Below are 18,498 nucleotides of genomic sequence, written 5' to 3'. Positions count from 1 at the left end.
CAACAGCCACAACAGTATCAGTAAAACATGAACGTTTAGCACAGTGATGGCTAACCTTTTCCAGAGTGAGTGCCCAAACATGCGCCTGAACCTCCAAAATGTGATGCACATGTAGGCCCCCTGCATGTGCCCTGCCCCTCGCACATGCTTATGTGGCCCTCTGCATGTGCCCCGCCCATCCACATGCACAGCAGAGACCCGGCAACCAGCTGGCCAGCGGGAGGCACACGCGCATGCACAGTGGAGCTGAATGAGATGATGGTTCATGTGCCCACATGGAGTGCACTGTGTGCCACCTGTGGCACGCGTGCCATAGGTTCGGCCTCATGGGTCTAGCAAGTGTAAATAAATGTTTGTGCAAATGTTCTCTTTATTCAAGGGCAGATTTCTTCCTAGAAGGCTTGAAGAGTATTGACTATTCAATACTCAAGTAGTTTTTGATGCATCCCTGTTCTGACCCCCCTCTTCGCTCGCTCACAAACGACAGTCAGACAGAACTTCAAAGGAAATATCTTTATCAGTCCTGGCTGAAGCTGGCTGCGAGCCCAAAAATAAACGTAGATAAGGTCTGTGGCAAAAAGTTAGACAGCAAAAGCAAAAACAAAAAGCTCTTACAGCAAACCAGGTTTACAGAAAGCAAATCACTTATCCAAGTGCCTCTTTGAATCATGAAACTGAACTCACGAACAAACAAACGATGAACCACGAACGACGTTGACGTCTGCAACTAAGGCGTGGCACTATCCATCTTTTATCTGCAGAAGACGACCCTAACGAGCAACAGCTGCTCATTATTCCTGCATCCCAACGCAACTCACAGCAAGCTTCTGCTGAGTCACAACACATCCCCAACAAATCTGATAGACAAAAGAAAATTACAATATCATAATCAGCTGTCCTGGTCTACAGATTTCTGCATGATTTCTCCTAAAGGCCAGAAAGGATAGAAGAAATCTAGGTTGACAGGAGATGAGCTCCTCTCCTCTAGGGAATCAACTTGTCAACACTGTTGACTAGTTGACTAGCAGCATCCTTTCTGCAGTGAACAAAGCCTGGAGTTCCATTTGGGACCATGAGAGGTCTCTTGGCAAAAAGCTTTTTCCATGACCAAATTATCTCTTGCGCTATTAGGTCAGTTGGTCTGTCTGTCTGTCTGTCTGTCTGTCTCTCTGTGTGTCTTTCTTTTTCTTTCTTTCAAGTTATTCGTTTTAGAATAACTGAGAAATCTGAGATATGCAATGCATCTTATTTCAGCAACAGGTTTACATTTAAAACTAAACCAAGGAAACATAAGAAATAGAAACAATGCATTTGCTCAGCCTAACAGTGACATGATTGATACTTTTCATAAAGACAGCTGACCCTTATCTGCTGGCATGTCAAGCCACCAAGTGCCTTGGGCTTGTCTGATTGGAATAGACCTAGCAGAGATGTATTGAAAAGTTGCTGTCCTGATAAATATATAAGTAGAAGTGTGTGTGTATACACACATACACACACACAAACATACATGTATGACAATGACAAGACCTCCCACCTACCAGACATCTGGAAACCAGCCCTAGTCAACAAACAAACCCCATCCACCATCCAGGTCATTACGACACAAAAGAACAACGGACACACAGCCAGCACCTCAGCCACACAGGATGATACGAAACAGCTGACCAATATATGAACATCAACTCCATCTACGTCAACTCTATCTACCAATCAGGATGCAACTACACAGCCAATCAATCCACTTACAGCAACAAAGCCAGCACACCAGACACACCCACCAAGATTTATAGAAGATGGTGAGTGGGACCTTACCGAAATGTTGCCAAGACAATCTCAATCTTACATGGGAAAAGACCCAAACACAATAAGCGCAGGCGCACATAGACAGACAGACAGACAGACAGACAGACAGACAGACAGACAGACAGACAGACAGACAGACAGACAGACAGACAGACAGACAGACATACATACATACATACATACATACATACATACATACATATATATATATATATATATATATATATATATATATATATATAAGATTTTTACAACCCTTGGTAAGCCCCAATTATGGGAGGAAGCTAACTGCTTCCATCATCTGTCAATCAGTTCATCACAAGAGTCCATCACGACAGAAACCCAATGTTTTTTACTGTTGCCTTTGTTATATTTGTGTTTTTTTTTAATTTGTGCTGATAAATAAATAAAGGGAGACTAGTATAGATCTATTTCAAGCTATTTAGCTCTCATCAGCTAGCTATACCCTTACTGGGATTTGAACCTGGGCTATATTACATACTAGGCAGACTTCTTAGCCATTAGGCTAAGACACAAGACACAAGAAGGGGCGAATCTACAAATGACAAGCACGAGCTGGCCACTTTAGTCACTGACAAATTCTGGTCACTGAAATGTTGTAGTTTGACTATAAAGCAAGATCTGTGTTTGGAGGAGAAGGAAAATACCACTTTAACAGCAGAAGCATGAAAAACCCTTTTCATGGCATGCTGGCAATTATACCAAGAAGGCATTATGAAGATATCTTCCTTAAAAACAGTGAGATATCCATATTGCAGTAATAGGAATGTGAGCATGAGATCTTAGTCCCAAGAGTAATGCCATAGTTCCCTTCGCGTCAGAAGCAATGTTGAAGATGCTTCTGGGTTGAATGCCCTAGTTTCTTGAAGCACATCAGATGTTCATAGGTCCATTTTGTCAATTCTCTCCCTAATCTGTAAGGCTGATTTGCATTCTATAACTTTTGTAAAGAACTTTACAAAGTTTACCATAAAGTAATAGGAAGCATTTGTTCCGGATTCCACTGGATTCCACTTTACATGTTATTTAATAATAAACTCTGATGGGATTTCTAAGGCTGAACAAGGCATTTCCCTTTCTAGGAGAAGCCTTGCAAAAATAGTATTTGTCACAAGGAAAGTAAGCATGTCCCAATTCAAAAGATGACTTCCAGGCCTGACAATATGATAATACGGTTGAGAAAGCATATTCTTGGCTCAGCTGTCTGTTATTGTTCTTCTTATGGGGGCAGTCATGTTTGATTGCTGATACTGACTCATTGGGAGGGAAGAAGTTTCCATGCTGGGTAACAATTAAATTTCTGGTGGTTTAGTGACGGCGTTTTGCAATTGTGTTTGGAAGTATATAAGAACTGGTGCCATCTAGTGCTTTCGATGAAACAATGAAACTTTCTGTCATAATATTACATTATTTGTTCTCAGCAAACAAAATAAAGCATAAAAATAAACCTGCAGTGTTAGATCGTGGGAATGGATGAGGCAGACTCGGCTTCAGTAAAAACAGCTCTTTATCAGTGACTAGAATCCAGCAAAAGTCCTGTCGAAAGAGCTACTAGGTAGAACATAGAAACATTATTACTGGTGTATGGACAATGATGGAGCAATACTAAAATTCCCACCATGGTAAAATGGATTGTAAAAATATCAGAATAGGCAGAAATGGCAAAACTGACCTGATTAGCCAGAGGTAAAAACCTCAAGTACTTTTATAAATAACTGAAAACCTTTTTATGGACTTCTTGGTGAGAACGGAAGAAAGTGAAGTGATCATTTATAGTTTTAATAACTGAAAAGAGAGTGACTAAACTGTGGAAGAAATGTTTGTAATACCAAGAGGGAAGAGAGATGACAGCAGAGGTGGGTTCCTACCAGTTCGCACCTATTCGGTAGAACCGGTTCGTCAAATCTACCGAACCGGTTAGAAGAGGTTCCACCAGTGGACCCGGAAAGCAGGCCACACTTACAGAAGAGGTTCCAAAAATTTTTGAAACCCACCACTGGTGGGTGTGTAATGTCCCGCAGTTATCTACGCATTAATAATGATCTAGTAATATTTCCTTATACATTTTAGGGACCTTTCCTTACATAATTGGTGTTTTCTTTCATACTTTTGGATTTCTAATTTCTGTTTCCGTTAGTTGGCAATTGCTAAAACCAATCCCACGTGCAAAAGTATTCAAAGCCTTCTTGATTTTAATTGTCAATTTATTTATTCCTGCACATTGTAATATTTATTCATTTACATATCTCTGTTTTTCCACTGTTGTGCAAACACAATTCCAGCAGCTGCTAACATATGTAAAATTAAATATATATTATACTCCCTTTCAAATAGCTAACAAAATATTTCTGGTTTTAATTCCATATCTTGCTTTACGATTGCTTCTAACCACTAACTTCTGTATAGCTACTTGGACCGACCTAAGTACTAATCCATAATTTCATATCCGGTCACATGGGCAGCAAGCCACTCCCATCCGGTCACATGGGCAGCAAGCCACTCCCATCTGGTCACATGGGCAGCAAGCCACTCCCATCCGGTCACATGGGCAGCAAACCACTCCCATCTGGTCACATGGGTGGCAAGTCACTCCCACAAATGAGGCCACACCCACAGAGTAGGTTCCAACAATTTTTGAAACCCACCACTGGATGACAGGTTTGTTTATAACTGTTGAGGGGGGGGGGACTCCATATTTTTGTGTCGCTGCGTTTCTTTCCTTCAGATCAGTTCTGTTTTCTTTTTCTTCCTTATTTCTCTTTTTTCTTCATATTTTCTTTACATTTGCTTTTTACTTATGTGAAAATTCTTTTATAAAAATTATATATTGTGTCACTGGTTTCAGTAGTTGCTGTTTCCAAGTAAGTGTTCTCGATCTGCAATTGATCCGTTAAGCCAACTACAGCCCTTCTGTAGAGCCAAGGTGGCGCAGTGGTTAAATGCAGCACTGCAGGCTGACTGCTAGATCAGCAGTTCAGCGGTTCAAATCTCACCGGCTCAGGGTTGACTCAGCCTTCCATCCTTCCGAGGTGGGTGAAATGAGGACCCGGATTGTTGTTGGGGGCGATATGCTGACTCTGTAAACTGCTTAGAGAGGGCTGAAAGCCCTATGAAGCGGTATATAAGTCTACTGTTATTGTTATTATTATTATTCTGTCTAGATTAAGTACGTCTTTTCATATAATGAAAACTAGAAGATACTGGTGGTTCCTTGATTAAGCTGTTGTTTACTCTTTGATAGTTTATCTGAGTTAGTAGTTTCTTGATTGGGGTATTATAGCAATAGCAATAGCAGTTAGACTTATATACCGCTTCATAGGGCTTTCAGCCCTCTCTAAGCAGTTTACAGAGTCAGCATATTGCCCCCAACAACAATCCGGGTCCTCATTTTACCCACCTCGGAAGGATGGAAGGCTGAGTCAACCCTGAGCCGGTGAGATTTGAACAGCCGAACTGCAGAACTGCAGTCAGCTGAGTAGCCTGCAGTGCTGCATTTAACCACTGCACCATCTCGGCTCTTATAAACTGCTTGATTGTTGATCTGGCATTAAGCTTGGTATTAATCTCTGTGTCAGCGTTCCAAGTATCATGTAGAATTAAATCAGAGTCCAAGGCAAAACGATCCTTGATTATAAATATGTTTTATTTTCATTTTCATTTTCATTTCATACGGTCACATATATACTGTGCATAACCGGGGCCATATAACATTGAGCAATAAACACAGCCATCCTTGTCAACAATACTCCCCAAGATACAAACCCAATATACCACTTCAACCCTCCATACACCCTTTCTTTCACCCCCCCCCCTCCAACTTTCCTTTCTCCCCTCCAACATTCCCCTCTACCTACTTCCCCTCCCCCTCTATCACTCCTCTCTCCCAGTACACTCCCTCCCTTCCTTCTCACCCTCCCTCCAGTCCTCTCTCCCACCCTCTCTACCCCTCTTTCTTCTTTCCTTCTGCTCCTCCCTTCGGTGTATTTCTACTATCTATCAATATATTCAGCTTCCTATTTTTACACTAGAATTAAAAACGCAACAGTAAAACGATCCTTAAAGTTCCAATTTAATAAAGCAGACATTTTAGCACATCTGTGTAAATCCCAATTCTGGAAATGACATCAGAATTCCCACCCAGTTAAAAGTTCATGATCTTGTCCCCACAACCCACAAATCCATCCCGTGGTCCAATCTTCTTCTTCCACGCTGGCATCCACGCCCAGCTGCTTCCGGTCAGGTGTAAAAGTGCGGAGACAAAAGATGACCTTGGTCTTTTAGAAAATAATTTTTTATTTTGAAAACAACACATTCTACCCCTTGCTATTCCCCCCCCCCCCATTAATGAGAGTGTGGCAGGCCAAAGATTCTTAAAGGAACCGCTCCAGGCCTGACGCTCTGCTTATCTGGATGTTGATTGCTAGCAATGAGTTGTTATGGTCTTTTTGTTTTTTATTGTCTTTTTCGAATGCTATGGAAATGTTACTTATCTCTATGTGCCTGTTGCTGGCCGATTTGTTGGAGTGCCAGGCTTCCAGGAGTTCTGTAGCATTTTTGGACTTGTTCTAAGATGTTCACAGTTTCTCGGCTGAAACTGTGATGAAGTCTGTGCCTTCGTTCCATAATTAAGGAATTTTCATCATGTCTTCTGATGCTACTTGGGGTTCATGGATGTACTCTGCTGACTTTAGAGTTTAGAGTTTAGAGTTTAGAGTTTTATTTCATTTGTATGCCGCCCTTTTCCCTAAGGGGACTCAGGGCGGCTCACAACTCAAAAAGGGAAGGGGGGATACAGACAGTTTAACAACAACACAAAACAATACATAATTAAAAAGCGCAACAATCATACCATTCGAGATAGGGGCAGCGAATCTTTAGCCCCAGGCCTGTCGGAACAGCCAGGTTTTAAGGGCTATGCGGAAGGCCTGGAGGGTGGTGAGGGTACGAATCTCCACGGGGAGTTCGTTCCAGAGGGTCGGAGCAGCCACAGAGAAGGCTCTCCTCCGGGTAGTCGCCAGTCGACACTGGCCGGCGGATGGAATTCGGAGGAGGCCTAATCTGTGGGATCTAATCGGTCTAGTGGAGGTGATTGGCAGCAGGCGGTCTCTCAAGTACCCAGGCCCAATACCATGAAGGGCTTTATAAGTGACGACTAGCGCCTTGAAGCGTATCCGGAGACCAATAGGCAGCCAGTGCAGCTCGCGGAGGATAGGTGTTACGTGGGTGAACCGAGGTGCACCCATAATCGCTCGCACGGCTGCATTCTGGACAAGCTGAAGTCGCCGAATACTCTTCAAGGGCTGCCCCATGTAGAGCACGTTGCAGTAGTCCAGTCTGGAGGTCACAAGGGCGCGAGTGACTGTTGTGAGAGCCTCCCGGTTCAGGTAGGGACGCAACTGGTGCACCTGTCTTTATCCTACATAGTGACAGCTACAGTCCTTAAACTTATGTTATAGATGACTCCTGATTTTTCTACTGGATCTTTTGGTTTACTTAAGATACTTTGTAGGGGTTTAGTTGGTTTGTGTGCTAAGGTAATAGTCTGTTGGCTGTTTCTGAGCTGTTTTTGATATATGGCAGTGTTAGCCATTTTTACAGCCATAAGCTAAATAAACACATAATCCTTTTAACAGTGAATTCCGGTACTTTTGGGATAAAATTGTGTGGGCATTCATTTTGCTGGAAGATGTAGAGATGATCTGTTTTCTTTTCCTGGTGTTCAGGATTGCTGCAGTGTGCTTGTGCTGTTCTAAATAGTGTTTTTACATAGCTTCTCTTGGGTTTTTACTTTTGTAAACACTTAGTGTGGATGGTTTTACAATAGACTTGTGTTTCTAATTTCCCATCATTGCCTCTGCTGATGAGGATATCCAGAAAGGGTAGTCTGGCTTGTTATTTTCCTGTTCCCTTGTAAATTTAATTCCTTTGAAGATGTTATTGATAGCTTCATGTGTCTTCTCTAGTTGTTCCCTTTTGCTTATGACGAAGGTGCAATCTACATACCTGATCCGTACTTTGGGTTGTAACCACTAGTGCTACAGTTTCTAGGCATTGCATTATGGCCTCTACTATGAATCCTAAGAGTAGTGATCCCATAGCGTTCCTCTAATTTTTTGGCATATTTGTCTATCAAACTGGAAGTAGCCAAGTCCTATGAGGCTAATTACAAGCCACACACAAGTTGTGGAAGGGGATGTTGTGGCATTGCATGGTGAGAGTGGGAGCCAGGGAATAAAAGGCAATGCCTTTTATTAGTGTGGGGGAGGGAGTTACTTGAGTGATTTGTGACCTTCTCTGTCTGTTTCCCTATTGGCTTTGTTTGTGAAAAACCAGTAAGGGAGGGGACAAACGGCAATCATGTGACCACGAAGCACTGCAACTATCATAAGTATGAGTTGGTTGCTCAGCACTCTAATTTCAGTCACATGACTGCATGTATATGCAACAGCCAGAGCTTCAAGGAACAGTCCCTAACAGACCAACTGGTCCAGAATGCGGCTGCGCAGGTTATCATGGGGGCACCTAGGTGCTCCCATGTTACACCCCTTTTAGGCGGCCTGCACTTGCCAGTTGTCTTCTGGGTGTGATTCAAGGTACTAATTATGACCTTTAAAGCGCTCCATGGTTTAGGCCCAGGGTACCTGTGAGACCACCTACTGCCACCGGTAGCCTCCCACCGTCCAGTGCGATCCCACAGAGTTGGCCTCCTCAGGGTGCCGTCGGCCAGACAGTATCGGCTAGTGACCCCCAGGGGGAGAAGCCTTCTCTGTGGGAGCCCCTTCCCTCTGGAATCAGCTGCCCGCGGAACTTCTCATAATCCCCAACCTCCGGTCCTTCCGACGCGCCCTTAAAAGTTGGCTTTTCCAGCAAGCCAGCCTGGCCTGAACAAAACAAAATAAATGATTGATTATTATTAATTTTAATTGATTTTTTTAAAAAAAGTTATTGTTAATCTTAATTGGGTTTCGTTTTTTGGATATTCTATCTAATTTTTTTTTTTAACTTTTGTAATATATGTTTTTTTAATGTTGTACGCCGCCCTGAGTCCTTGGGAGAAGGGCGGCATATAAATCCAATAAGCCAAACCAAACCACTCATTCAGCAATGTCACAATTTTGAATAGTCGCTAAAAGAGTTGTCAGTAAGCAAGGATTATCCACATAGATGCTGAAAGAAGGAGAACCAAGGGAGGGGGACACACTATTTAAAATCATGCATAGTATAGAGAACGTGATGAAAGAGAAGTTTTGCGTTCACAATGTTTGAAGCTGGGGGTCATCCCCTCAAAGTAAATGCTGGAAGATTCATGAGACACAAGAAGGATTTTTTTTTTCCAAACAGTGCATTTCCTGCCAGGAGTTTTGATAATGGGAGCCAATTTGATTGGTTTAAAAATGGGATTGTACAAGTTCATGGAGGATTCAGATGATCAAGTGGCTGCTAATACCGATTGTTGCCTTGTTTGTTACCAAACTTTGAGGGCTGCTTGTCTCCTAAGCAACATTGGGTAGGTTCACCGACAAATGCGCAATAGACATATGCACACCGACAAAACCGCGACGTCAAAATCGCTAATTGATTTTCGACAATAGCGGGCTGACAAATGCGCAATAACAAAATCACGATACGTACGTTATAACCCTAACCCTAAAAATTTTTAGATTTTATCGTGCTTGTCATTGCGCTTTTGTCGGCACGATTTTGACGTCGCGAATTTGTGGGCGCGGACATGTCTATCGCGCAATTGTCGGGTCACGCATTGGGTAGCATACAATATTAACAGGCGTTCTAACACTGTAACAGAAAAAGAAGGATAAATATTCAGAACGAGGAATAAAACACACAGCCAGAACACAAAACATTCACAGCTGGATAATGCCTTTGTTAGAATCCTGCTCCATACTCAGCCGTGGGTTTTCCAGTCCGTGCTAAGGTTCTTTTAGTGGGCTGCTCTTCCCTCACCCGATGACTCCGTGCAAGAGTGTGACTCGGGAGCTAAGGGAACGCACCAACATTGCAGTTTCAAAATCCTGGATCCAAGCGTTTGACAGAACACATTATAATGGAAACAGTGCTGATTGTTCAGTGGGACAAAGTGATTCTGCTGCCAACAGCTCCAGAGATGTAATACAAGAGTTGTGTTCTACATGAATGCTCTACAAAATTTGATGTCTTTGAAGCTTTTTCCCTCCCTTGAGGCAGAGGAATCTTTTATATTCTAGACTATTTTTAGGCTCTGAGACATTCTTTCAAATGGCACTTGGTGGTTGTTCTGAGCTTTCCTGCTGGTGGTGTGGAGGGTGCTACGTGATATTTCTCAGAGGATTTGCAAAACTCTGGGAAGCTTCAGAAAAAGCCCTAGGGAGGGACTTTTCTCATAGTTCCTCCCTTACTGGAAGTGTTTGAAATCAAAATGGCTGTGGATTATTGCAGAAATGGTGGTCCAGTGAAAGGCTGGCCACAACGCAGACCCCGCTCCCTTGCCCAACTCTTCACTAAGTGCGAGAGAATTTCATTCTGCTCAAGATAATTTTTAGAAAGAATTGCTAATTCTTTTACTCCGTTGAATGGTTAGGAAGGGGAGAGGGAGGTTAGATACATTTTCAATCCAGCTCCACTCTAAATGATACGACACAGCTGAAAATTGGCTGTGGCAGAGGAAAGTGCCCTCTGGACTCTTGCAAAATGTCTCCATCTGACCTTGAGGGTGATTTGAAAACCCAGCCCTCCAAGCTGTTGTTGAACTGCTGTTGTTATTGTTTTGCTCCTGCTCGAAATTGTGTTTTGTTTTTTTTCCAGACATGCTTAGCAAGGCCTGTACCAATAACAGAGGCCCTCGCGCATTTCTGCATAGCAGTTCGTGTTTAGTTTTCTCGTGGCAAATAACATTTGTAGTTTTAATAATTGCTTGTAATTCCTCACCACCTTCTGTGGGAGGCATTTTTTGTGTGTGTGTGCCATGCTTGTCAAGCACATATTCATGTTTCACTTCATTGGCCTTACAAATTGTCCGCTGATTGTTTTTTTGTTTGTGTTTCAACTTGTGTGAAACATGCTGAACAGCAGAATATTTTTCCCCTAGAACGAGAGGGACAGTGTTGTGTGATACCATTTCTGGCACTAAAGAATAAAAATGTAGCACATCGCTCGATTGGATTTATTCATGGAGGGAGTGGAGCTTCAGTTGTGTTCGCACATGGAACTTCAATGTCTGAGGATTCAACGTCAACCAAAGATTAATCTAGGGGGAAAGTGCCCACAAATCAGATGCTACAATAGCCGCTTCCACATTTTCAACACTGTCACTGTGGTGGCAGCAATCCTCACATGTAACGCCAAACCCTCTGCAGTCCCTCTCGTCTGGCCAGAATGCCAGCGAGAGTGTTGGGCTGAAGGAAGGAGGGATACACACACTCGCGTTCTCCCCCTCCCTTCTCTCTTTCTCTCTCTCAAATGGCAAATCTGAGCAGCCGCTGCTGGGAGCCCGTCCCATGCCTTCTCCCAACCCCCACACCCCTTCTCTCAGCTACTTTCTGCCTTGTGATTGCTGTCTCCAGGCTGGCTCTCCTCTCCTATTATCGTGGAAGGCGTCTCACAAAAACCACTGGGCGGCAATTGGAAACTGCTGCGCGGTGTTTTGTTGCCACGTGCGCGGCCGCGCACCCACGCAGCTTAGAGGGAACATTGCTCGCTCTTCATCTTGATGATGTGCGGACGGGCCGGGGGGGGGGGAGCTGGAACTGGTTCTAAATGGCACTGTAGATTTGTGGAACTTCTTCTATAGAAGAGGTTAGAACTGGCAGGAACCCACCCCTGAGGGGGCTGGACGATAAGACCTCCATGGGCTCTTCCAGATCTATTCTGATTGACTGCAATTAAACAGATAGAATTGCTGGGTACCAATGATTACATGTATGTTCATATATAAGCTTTTTTATCCCTAAAAATGTGAGATATTGCCCTCAAGTTAAAAAAAAGCAAAATGACTACTGTACAACTATTTTTAATCCTTATATCTTCCATGGGATCAAAGGCCCCAAACATTCTATGATAAGAATGCCCTACTCCCAAAATGGATGATGCCAGATCCAAAAAGTGGAGGAACCATTTTAAAAATTAAATAAAATTAATTGATGTACAAATGTATAAACCATGTTTATGGATTCCCTGCAATGACAAAAGCGCAGAAAATTAATAAGGAAGTATAATTCAATTTCAGCTCCTTATGACCGTATTGTATTTAATGCCGACTCACAAACAATCCAGGTATAAAAGCCAACTTTTAAAATATAGAAGAATGTTTAATGTCCTCCCCCATTGCAGACGTAAGATTATTTTTTTTAAAAAATGGAGGCAATTCTCTTTTTAATATATAAATTCCCAAGGAACTAGAATTACTAAAAAGTAGACATAAGTATGTCAAATTAGTTTGAAAAAACCACATAATTTCCATAAAAACCCCTGAGACAGTTCATCCCATCTATAAAATTAAACAGTACCCCATTTATTAAGTTAATGTTTCTCCTATTCATCAACATATATATGTCTGATTGAGTGGTGGGTTTCAAAAAAATTTCGAACCTACTCTGTGGGAGTGGCTTGCCAGCCATGTGTTTTCTTTCTTTCTATCTATCTTTCTTTTCTCTCTCTCTCTCTCTCTCTCTCTCCTTCCTTTTGTCTCTCTGTCCCTTTTTCCTTTTTTTCTTTCATCTCTCTCTCACTTTTTCTTTCTTTTTTCTTTCATTCTTTCTTTCTTTATTTATTTATTTCTTCCTTTCTTTCTCTTTCTCTTTCTGTGTGAGTCTGTCTGTCTGTCTGTCTGTCTGTGTGTGTGTGTGTGTGTGTGTGTGAGTGGTGGGTTTCAAAAATTTTTGGAACCTCTTCTGTAGGTGTGGCCTGCTTTCCGGGTCCACTGGTGGAACCTCTTCTAACCGGTTCAGTAGATTTGACAAACCGGTTCTACCGAACTGGTGCGAACTGGCAGGAACCCACCTCTGGTCTGATTGTTAGCTGATCAAATTAGATAGATAGTTAGATATAAAAAGGTTAATTTGCACACACTGCTTTCAAAAAAGAAGAAGCTGGATATACAAACATACATTTATTTCTCTCTCAAGCAGACACACATCTCTGGGCAGACACACAGACACACAGACACACACAGACACAGACACAGACACACACAGAGAGAGAGAAAATATCCTCTATCCCTCCTTCCAAGAGGAAAGCGAGGAAAATCTGATCAGATTACATAAACTTTGAGCAAGTGGCATGGAAATCAGGGAAGCAGAAAAATGAAACCGAGGATAAGGGGAAACTACCAGAAAAATCCATTTTGACTGTACAATAGTCACCACCTTATTTTTCCCAGACTCCAGAGTAAATAGCCTAAGCAGGTAGCACAGAAAAGAGCTGTTAAGAGAAGAAGGCAGTCAGAAATGGGTGATATGGGAGGAAATCCCCCCAAAAAATGAGAATGGAGAAGAAGATGATGTGTTAGCACACTCTACAACATCTCCAGACCTATTTTTCAGCCCGTTTCCAGAAATCTGAAGAAAGCTTTTTATAAGAAAGGGTTAGTCTTATAAGAATGATTTGCATGAACATTGGAACATTGCGTTTATGGAATTCTTGTTTTTCTAAATTAATCTGGCTTTCCCAATCATACATGTAATGATGATACACGGCTTCCATAAACCAGTTTGAGTGCATTTGGTACCCACATTGAAAGTGGTCATTTGGTCTTTATTTATCTGCCGAGGTGCAGTGGTGAAATGCAGCACTGCAGGCTACTTCAGCTGACTGCAGTTCTGCAGTTCGGCTGTTCAAATCTCACCGGCTCAGGGTTGACTCAGCCTTCCATCCTTCCGAGGTGGGTAAAAATGAGGACCCGGATTGTTGTTGGGGGCGATATGCTGACTCTGTAAACCGCTTAGAGAGGGCTGAAAGCCCTATGAAGCGGTATATAAGTCTAACTGCTATTGCTATTGCTATTTCTACTGAGATGTATGTCAGATGATGACATACAGAGTATGCTAAACGGATGCCTCATTAATGGTGACTAACAATTGACACTAAGGAAATGTGATCATGCTATTAATGAAGCATAGCCATTATAAAGACGCTTCCTTCAGTAGTAATCTGGTTTTATTCCTCCCTTTCCCATTTTCCCTGCAGGCTGGTAGAAAAATAGAAGTTACTATAATATTTTTTTTTTTAAAGTTACAGTGATGCATGTATTTCCCACAGTATGCTAATAAATATGAATGGATACTAGCTTTGGCTATAAACAGCCTTGGGAAAAAAACCCTTTTTGAAAACCCTTATTTAAGGGGAAGTGTATCTTATTCCTGCTTTTTGAGTTCGATATTTTACAATGTACACTATACAATTTACAATGTTTTACATCTTTTTTTCATTCCAGTGGATTTCCCAGCATTAGAGGATGAGGTTTCAATTCACAGGGAAGACTTTGGCGAAGACTCTGAAGATGGTGAGTAGCAGATGTCCCCTGCTTCCAGTTTTCAAGTTTCAATTCTACTTTCTATGATTCTCTGAAGAGCACATTATTGCTTAGCCACAAGTAAGCCATTTATGAATCTGAGGTACGTAGATTAGATCAGTATGCTTTAGAATTGGTAGGGATGTGTGTGTGAGTCCTTACCTCTCACTACAAAAATCAAGTTTAGGTATAAGAAATCAAGTTTAGGTATAAGAACGAAGTACAGTATTTTAATAGCAGTTGGTCCCATAGCCAGGGTAACTTTTGCCTTCACATTGCATAATACTAATTAGCACTAATTAACACTAATGAGCCGAGGTGGCGCAGTGGTTAGGGTGCAGTACTGCAGGCCACTTCAGCTGACTGTTATCTGCAGTTCAGCGGTTCAAATCTCACCGGCTCAAAGGTTGACTCAGCCTTCCATCCTTCCGAGGTGGGTGAAATGAGGACCCGGATTGTTGTTGGGGGTGATATGCTGACTCTGTAAACCGCTTAGAGAGGGCTGAAAGCCCCATGAAGCGGTATATAAGTCTAACTGCTATTGCTATTGCTATCTGCACTATACAAATTAATTGTGAGAGCTCTGTCTATTAATTGGTGGGCGGATGCTGGCACAGTTTCATGTGTCAAGTGCAAGATCAGAAGACTCTGACAATCAGGGAGAAGAGCAAATTGAGAGAGAATCCACACACACACACACACACACACACACACACACACACAGAGCGCTTTCGCAAAAACATCCAGTGTATCTTTTCTCAGATATAGAATGAGAGCAACTTGGAATACAGGAAGCTAATATCTAGAATACGCCTTCCTCGAGGCATGAAGAAGTTCTTCTATAATTGTTACTAAACATATATGCTCCCTATGCTTCCCTGCCAGCCTTCTGGTATGTTCTCACCATTACAGAATTAGCATCCTTCAGATGCGATGGATCTAGAGGAAGAGGAACGTAAAGCTTTAGCAGGAGCATGAATTGGGGACAAATTAGGCAGCAGAAACTTTTGGCAACTGAAAGATACAATTTGTTTCACTAGGGATGCAAGCAAAATCATGCACTTTAAGCCTTTCTGACTAAAGTAAAAAACCACAGAGCATTTCTTTGAAGCAGCAGGCAGAAAACATGGGAAGGGAAAATATTATAAAGTTATGCAAATTGGATGTCAGGCTGAGACTGTGAATGTTGACCTTCGGTCTCCATGTAGGAGACCGAAGCCGCCTGTTGCTTGTGGCTTGAGAAAGTAGAAGCGCCAGCAAGAGGCCCACTACTAAAGGTAGTTGTGAGGACAAGTTTTAAAATTAATTACACAGTATCTACCAAAGCATCGGTGTTTAATTAAAAGTACTATTAGACCTTTAGCTTCAGACCTTTTTGAATTTATTGAATTGAATTTTATTATTTATATGCCGCCCTTCTCCGGGAGGACTCAGGGCGGCGAACAATTCAAAAGGGGAAGAAGGGGAACATAAAACGAATACAAATAATTAAAATAAGCAAAAGTCACACAATCATACAAGTCGAGAGGGGAGGGAACTCATCACCCCCAGGCCTGCCGGCAAAGCCAGGTTTTGACGGCTTTTCGGAAGGCCTGGAGAGAGGTGAGGGTCCGAATCCCTGTGGGGAGTTCATTCCAGAGGGCCGGAGCTGCCACAGAGAAGGCCCTCCCCCGGGTCGTAGCCAGATGGCATTGGCTAGTAGATGGAACCCGGAGGAGGCCAACGCTGTGAGATCTAATGGGTCTGTGGGAGGTAATTGGCAGCAGGCGGTCTCTCAAGTACCCAGATCCAATACCATGAAGGTATTTAACCTTCCTATAAATATACAAACGAAGGTCTGGTTCATTCAGGAGAAGGTCTCCTACAATTACAGTGACAATTTGGTTAAAGGACATGTAAGGCCTCTCCTCCAACCAAGCTCAGATGAATGTTCTAGAACAGGGGTGTCAAACTTGTGGCGTCACATTGTTGTCACGTGACGTATTGTGACTTTCCCCCTCTCGGGCTGCGTGTTTGATGCCCCTGATCTAGAAGCCACCGCCTCCAAGTTGTCCATGGGAGTCCTATTCCACAAGGAACATTTTCTTCACTAGTCCCACCTGATAACCCCTTACTTCCCGTTGCCTTTCTGATAACCCCTTACTTCCCGTTGCCTTTCAGATGCTACAAACCTGGACAGAAACCACACCACGCTTTCTACAAATTCCCCGCGGACTCCACTGGTGGACACTGAGAAGAGCTGGCTATACACCCTGGACCCTATCCTGGTTACCATCATAGCCATGAGTTCCCTAGGAGTCCTTCTAGGGGCAATTTGTGCTGGGCTACTCCTGTACTGCACCTGTTACTACACTAGCCTCTCTTCCCGGAGCTCTACCACGCTGGAGAATTACAACTTCGAGCTTTACGACGGCATCAAACACAAGGTCAAAATGAACCACCAAAAGTGTTGCTCCGAGGCATGACTGATTGCGCTGAAATCACATTTGACATTTCATTCCAGCAGCCCTGGCTGGGGAAGATTACTTTTTCTATGGGAACTGAATGCCATAATTTTACACAAGCCCATGCTGGGATGCTGAAGGGGTGGGGAGGGGGTCGCTGCTGTTTAGAAGCAAAAGAAGAAGAATAGAAAGCAGCAGCAGCAGGAAGAAAGTTGGAAGAGGATTACGAGTTGTAAGAAATGTGTAAGAAAATCGCCCGTGCGGGAAGAACCGGGGAGGCTCAAACAAAGCAGCCGCCATGCTCTCTGTTTTTATTCCTTCTAGGAGCCAATCGCATCTGTAGAAGGCAAAACGATCGGTTTTGAGGAAGCGAGGGACAAAAATGCGTACAATTATTTGCCACTTCCTTCTACGGATGAGATTGCTAAATGCCCTCCCCCCCTCCTCTCCTTCCCCTTTCTAGTCTTAGGAATTATAATCTCACGCTTGCTCGCAACACACAGGTAACCCCCATGCCCCCAGCCAGTAGATCACCTGTCAGAAATGGTGCATTGATGGGAAGGGACTGTCTCAGTGCTGTGGGTGGTGAAAGAACTCCAGGAAGCTGCAGCCGATTCCAACACTCCCATCTCCCCCACCCCACCGATGAAACCGTGTGGCTCCCTTTCACTCAAAGGAGCGGCAGGGATTGGGGATGGAAGGGTGGAGGTTTCGTCTCCCGCGGACCAGCGGGGAAAAGCAGTATTTTCTTCCTGGATTTACCGAGCAAAAGAAAAGAGCGTGGTGTGAAAGTTGACAGAAGCACCTCCTCCAGAGAAGCTGAAGAGCCTTAAAAAGTGATTTGCAGAAAAAAAAGAGCCATTTATTAAATTCAGATCTTGGACTGAAACAGCAGAGGCCTTCATCACAAAGGGCTCTTCTCCTTTTTTTTGTCTTTCTGTCCCTCTTTTTTTTGTTAATCTTTTTTTTTTAGTGTAAAAAACATTGCCGCAAGCGAAAGACACAATTCTAAGGTGCCCAAGAACTCAGGAGATGGCTTTTTATATATATATTTCAAGAGGAAGACAGGCTGCTAGGTAGATAGATAGATAGATAAATATATTTTGTTAATGCTGTGTCCACTCTGATGGGGGGGAAAAAGAAGTATTAAAAGGCCTCGTGGAGTAAATGCAGTTATTCAGCCCATCACGCAGAGTGGCAAGGATACCTCCAACTGGCAGATATGATTTAATGTCATCATTAGCCAATAAGAAGGACTTGATTTTTCTGCAAAGGATTCTAAACTAATGTACCCTTTGATCAGGTTCATAATTGTGGTGCTTTCTGGCAAAGGCGTCGGGCTTTCCCAGATTCAGGTCCTTTCGGAAATTGGAAATCTAAAAGTTATGGCAACATTACAGGGTATCAAGGTTAAACTGATATTCTAGTATGGATGTCACATAAGTGGATCTGGAGCAATCTTCTATCTTCTTCTTCCTTCAGAAAAATGCAACTTGCTTGTTGTGGTTTGCAAAGCAACTTGTTTATTTTTGAAGGGCTTTGTGTGAATATGTATTTGACCTTCTTCTTTTTTTTAATAAAGTGCCTTAGAAAAATATTTTTCCCTTAGAGATGTGTGATGTAACGAATTACAACTGAGGCATTCGACGTTTCTCCTTATCCCTCCTCTTCTTCCTCCCTCACTTCTCTATTGCTATCAGATCTCTACTGGGTAGAGTATATCCT

The 18,498-nt window shown here is 42.8% G+C and overlaps 1 protein-coding gene across 1 annotated transcript in view; it reads left to right on the top strand.

The window, feature by feature from the left end:
* The window catches only part of NRP2 (neuropilin 2), a 157,782-nt gene extending 139,770 nt beyond the window's left edge, over positions 1-18,012 (top strand). The window contains 2 exon segments of the mRNA XM_032234293.1: positions 14,252-14,320; positions 16,490-18,012. Of these exon segments, the coding sequence (XP_032090184.1) occupies positions 14,252-14,320; positions 16,490-16,794 (374 nt within the window). The 3' untranslated portion in view covers positions 16,795-18,012.
* The last annotated feature ends 486 nt before the right edge of the window (positions 18,013-18,498 follow it).

This window comes from Thamnophis elegans, chromosome 1, assembly GCF_009769535.1.
Source record: "Thamnophis elegans isolate rThaEle1 chromosome 1, rThaEle1.pri, whole genome shotgun sequence".
Lineage (NCBI taxonomy): Eukaryota > Metazoa > Chordata > Lepidosauria > Squamata > Colubridae > Thamnophis > Thamnophis elegans.
This window is presented reverse-complemented; position numbering and strand designations above follow the sequence as displayed.